Raw genomic sequence first — 5,520 nt, forward strand, 5'->3', positions numbered from 1 at the left:
AAAAAAAAATTTAGAAATTCTTTTTGCTACCAGTGGTCTAGCTAGAAGAAAAAAAACTAGTCAATAGACTATATATTATTCATATAAATACATACAGTGTACATTTAAACACACACACACACACATATATATATCAAAATAAGCAACAAAGATATCCAGAGGTAATGCAGTATAATCGTTTCATGCGACTCCATTTAATTGAACAATATAAACATTACATCAAATATAAAATGTAGAGCAATCTTCAGCTGCACAAAGACATAGAAATTTAGAAATTTAATGAAATTAAATTTTGAACAGAAGGACATATTTCTATAATTAAATCTAAACTCTCCAAGTAGAAAGGAAGAATACAAAAAAACATTTCGACTTAGCCAGACCATACAGGCTAGTAAATAAACATTCTAAGTAGATTTTTAGCTGTCACTGATTTTTTTTTGGGGGGTTCTGTATGTATGTATGTATGTAGTTGAAATTTACAGAAAAACAAAAGACGAAGACAGGTTTATAAATAGCAAGCAGGTGTATTAATTTGACGCTCGGGAAGGTGTGAAAGTCTTTTACGTTTCGAGCCTACGCTCTTCAGCAGAAAGGGACACAAGAAAATAAACAGAGAGAGAAAAAAAAACATAGATTTAGCGGTCAATCATATATATGTATATGCACTTTATTTGCTGTATCTGGAGGAAGAGGTAGTATCCATGTCCGTGGAAGACCATCCTGGGGTGTCAGATTGATAACATGAATTTCCTCTCTGAACAACACCTGTAGGAAAGATATGGGTGGGAGGGGCATTCCAAAGGACTGACATCTGGGAAGGAAGGACTGGGTAGGGACCTGGATCGGGTAGAACACAACAAGGGTGATGGAAGGCGGAGTGACGTGTGGGTCTTAAGGATTAGCGGTGTGTGATGAGGTAATGAGTTTCTTGATGGGAGTGGCGTTTGTGCTTTCTTGAAAAGAGAAAAGATTGGGGTATTTTCATTTGGGGATGCCTTCGCTGTCTGGAGCCAATGAGTGTTCACTGCATGTTATCAAGGTTGCTACCGGATAATGTATAGTCATAGAGTACTTATGGTGGTGGTAGTTAGATATGAAGGATATAATGATTTGCTTAAGAACAATTGTTGGTGGATTAGCGTGAGGGACCGAACTAAACCCGGACATTTGAGAGAATGCTGGCGGCCTAACATAGCTAAGCAGGAAATACTCTTACAATTGTCCAAAAAAAAAAAAAAAAGCACTTGAGTTAAAATTAAACTATTCATTATATAAATTTTATGGATAACAGCTGCAGACTTAGGAAATAAAATCTCAAGTAGCTGTTGAGGATCCTACATAAACAGTAGTTAGATTATTCAAGAATTCAGAACTTAAGCGATCTTTGATGCAGACGTCATAGAGGTAAGTCATATTATTCTCCTTGCTTTTTGATAACGTTGGTTTGAAGACAATAAGAAAACGAAGTTGTAAAGGTATCGGAGTGACCGTTAATTATTTATTTTATATCATTGTGATTGTTATTAATAATATCGTTTCTGATTTTATCTATTTTATTTTTTCAAGTTTTGTGGCTTACCATTTCTTATGTTTATTTCTATCATTATTACCTAATGAAATGTGTCGAGACGATTTGTTGAATATAAAGACAGAGCTTTTATTGTTTTATTTAGAAGGGTTTTGGATATCTTTTAAAATCGAATGTGTGTACGATGATGTATTATTTAAAATGATAAAAGCGTATATTTATTTTTTGTCTTTTTAACCGTAATCTTTACTGTTAACTGTAATATTCCAAAAACAATTGCTTGGTTACGACGTCGAGGGTTCCAGTTGATCCGATCAACGGAACAGTCTGCTCGTGAAATTAACGTGAAAGTGGCTGAGCATTCCACAGACACGTGTACCCTTAACGTAGTTCCCGGGGATATTCAGCGTGACACAGTGCGACAAGGCTGACCCTTTGAATTACAGGCACAAGAGAAACAAGAAGTAAGAGTGAGAGAAAGTTGTGGTGGAAGAGTACAGCAGGGTTCGCCACCATCCCCTGCCGGAGCCTCGTGGAGCTTTAGGTGTTTTCGCTCAATAAACACTCACAACGCCCGGTCTGGGAATCGAAACCGCGATCCTATGACCACGAGTCCACTGGACCATTGCGCCTCCACAGTTGCTTTGTAATGGAATGAAAAATACTGTATTGTATTCCAAACAAAGCATGCATGAATAAACACCCAGGTTAAAGAAATAGAAATAAAAACAAGAGATAGAATATACTTTTCCTCACTTTTTATTTCTTTTGCATATAAGCTACTGTGTGAGCCTTCTTTTGATCTGAAGGCAGTAAGCCAGCAGAATCGTTAGCATGCCGGGCGAAATGTCTAGCGGTATTTTGCTGGTCGCTACGTTCTGGGTTCAAATTCCGCTGAGGTCGACTTTGCCTTTCATCCTTTCGGGGTCTTTTCGGGACGATAAAATTGGTACCAGTTGAGGACTGGGTTGATATAATCGACTTACCCACTTCTCCCGAAAATGCTGGTTTTGTGCTAAAATTTGAAACCATTATTATTATTATTATTATTATTATTATTATTATTATTATTATTATTATTATTATTATTATTATTATTATTATTATTATTGTTGTTGTTGTTGTTGTTATTACTATAATTATTGTTGTTTTTGTTATTGTTGTGAAAATGAAGGCAGTGAGCTGGCAGAATCGTTAGCATTCCGGGCGAAATGCTTAGCGGCATTTCGTCCGTCTTTACGTTGTAACATCCTCCCAGCATCCCGTGTGTCTCACTCGATAGCTAGACAGACATGCGCGTTAGCAAGTGCGAAGATCGTTAGTTAGACGGGTGGTAAAATGCTTACTTAGTCATTGCAGGCCACAGAAGCGTCTATGTTGTGCTCGCAATTGTGTTATTTTGCACAACTTGGTTTTTCTAACCATGGGTTCGAAAGAAGTGAGTGTGAAGGACAGTGATGAGAAGAAGAAGCGAATGATGTGCATTGAATTGAAGAAAGTATGTGAGTAGTCGACTTGGCGAAGCAGTATGAGCGTAGCGCTGCTACGATCTGCACCATACTGAAGCAGAAAGAGTCGATAAAGTCTATAATGCCAGCCAAGGGCGTTAAAATAATTTCCAAACAGCGCGGACATCTGTCCATGAAAATATAGAGAAACTGCTTGCAGGAGATACCGTGACGGACGCTATAATGTGCGAGAAGGTACGAGCTATTTACGCTGATTTGCTGCAGCATACCCCAGGCACTTCTACGGACGAGGCCTTAAGCGAGTCGATTAAAGCCAGTCGGTGCTGGTTCAAGAATTTAAAAAAGAGGACCGGCATTCATTCCCTTGTCAGGTATGGTGAGGCAGCAAGCACAGATATGAAAGCAGCTGAGGATTGCCTCTAAAATTTTGCCGGAATTATAGCAGCCGAAGGATATATCTGCCAGCAAGTCTTCAACTGTGATGAGACAGAACTTTTTTTGGAAGAAGACTTATATAGCGGCAAAGGTAGGAGGATGCCAGACCACCAACCCATGAAGGATAGGTTAACCCTCGCATTATGCGCCAATGCAACCATCAACTGCAAGATTAAGCCGCTGCTCGTTTATCATTCGGAAACACCAGAGCCCTTTAAGTCACATAAGATTCCGAAAGAAGTGCTGCAGGTTATGTGGAGGTCAAACCCGAGGGTGTGGGTCACCTGGCAGTTCTTTGTGGAGTGGGTGAATTTGGTCTTTGGTGCTGACGTTAAGGAATATCTCCAGGAAAATAACCTACCTCTGCAAGCCCTTCTCGTCCTGGACAATGCACCTGCTCACCCACCTAACCTTGAAGATGACATCCTTGAAGGGTTTAAGTTTATTAAGGTTCTCTACCTTCCACCCAATACAACCCCTATTCTGCAACTCATGGACCAGCAGGTAATTTCTAATTTCAAGAAGCTCTTTACCAAGGACCTGTTCCGCCACTGTTTTGAGGTGACGGAGAGCACAGACCTCACCCTTCGAGAGTTCTGGAAGGACCACTATAACATCGTGATATGCCTTAGAATTATCGATATGGCCTGGCAGGGTGTTACAAAGAGGTCCTTGACCTCTGTGTGGAAGAAGTTGTGGCCTGAAGTTGTGTCTGAAACGGACTTTGAAAGACTCGAACCTGAAGTGGCAGTGGTGGAGGATATTATATCCCTCGGCAAGTCCATGGGCCTGGACATAGATGAAGGTGACATCAACGAGCTCATCGAGGAGTAATCCGAGGAACTGACAATAGAGGAGTTAAAGGAGCTACAGCTGCGGCAGCACGAGGAGGCTGAAGAGGTTATCTCTACAAGTGCGATGAAAGAAATGTTGAGAATGTGGGAGAAATATTCAGGCTTTATTCAAAGGCAACATCCAGAAAAAGTTGCAACTGCTCTATTTAATGACGCTTGTCTAAATGATTTCAGAAACATTCTGAAAGGAAGGATGAAGCAGATTTTATTACACAGGGTTTTATCGAAAACCCTTGCAGATGAAAGTGAGGAAAGCGTGGCAAGAAGGGCAAAGATCAACGAATAAGATTCAGTTATTCAGTCACAACATAATAGTGGCGACAAGAATATTACAGGTTCGACGACAATGTACACATGGACGAGGATCCACATTATAACAGTGAGGACGAGGATATGAACAATTGACGCGGACAATGTTGGAAAAACAAATTTCTTTTTCTCACGAGAAAATAAACAATTCACGCGGACGACGCTGAAAACTTTTTCAAGTGGAGAAATTGAAAACTCGACAGAGGAGTAACAAACATTTTTGTTGTATATATTTTACAAAACAATCCGTAAAATTACGGAAAACTTGTTAGAGGGTATAGTGGAGTTGCAACAACAACAACAACAACAACTCAAAGAACAACAAGAACAACAACAAATGCTACAATTAATGAAGTTGGGAACAAAACCTGAAAAAGCGTTTTCGCCAGACCACGTGACAAATTGAATAAATGAATTTAAATATGACTTGGAAGAAGGAGTCACCTTTGAGGCATATTACCGAAGATTTGAACAAATATTCGAAAAAGAATGCCAAGACTGGACGGACAAAATGAAAACGCGTCTGGGACGATAGAGCATGAGAAATACTGTAATTTTATATTGCCTAAAAAACTTTCTGACATAAATTTCACGGATACAATTGACATTTTATGTAGGATGTTTAGAAAAGCTGTGTTTTTATAAGGAACTGTAGGCTAAAAACAGGGTTGCAAACAGACTGTCCTATGTGATTTTATTTAGGGTCTCCGACTGGTTATACGCGGCAAGTTGGCACAAGCGAGTAAGAGACAAGTTGCGCCAATACCAACCAATCAGAGTAGTGGACACAACGGGATCCAAATAGCAGCCAAAGGCTAGCCGTTCCCCGCTACGTTCGAATGCACGTATATATAATAGATGGGGGAGAGGAATTTCAGCAGAGTCTACGCTATATATGTATATATATATACAGAGAGAGAGAGAG

The 5,520-nt window shown here is 39.6% G+C and overlaps 2 protein-coding genes across 2 annotated transcripts in view; both read left to right on the forward strand.

Moving 5' to 3' along the window:
- Positions 1-1,259: 1,259 nt before the first annotated feature.
- Positions 1,260-5,520, forward strand: part of LOC106874872 (leucine-rich repeat and immunoglobulin-like domain-containing nogo receptor-interacting protein 3) — a 28,770-nt gene continuing 24,509 nt past the window's right edge. The window contains exon 1 of the mRNA XM_052977115.1: positions 1,260-1,404. The gene's annotated coding sequence lies outside the window, so the exon portion shown is untranslated. The remainder of the gene's footprint in view (positions 1,405-5,520) is intronic.
- On the forward strand, positions 3,532-4,266 carry LOC106874862 (tigger transposable element-derived protein 1-like). The gene has a single exon (XM_014922761.1). It carries the CDS (start codon positions 3,532-3,534, stop codon positions 4,264-4,266), a length of 735 nt encoding a protein of 244 aa, XP_014778247.1.

This window comes from Octopus bimaculoides, chromosome 27 (assembly GCF_001194135.2).
Source record: "Octopus bimaculoides isolate UCB-OBI-ISO-001 chromosome 27, ASM119413v2, whole genome shotgun sequence".
Classification (NCBI taxonomy): domain Eukaryota; kingdom Metazoa; phylum Mollusca; class Cephalopoda; order Octopoda; family Octopodidae; genus Octopus; species Octopus bimaculoides.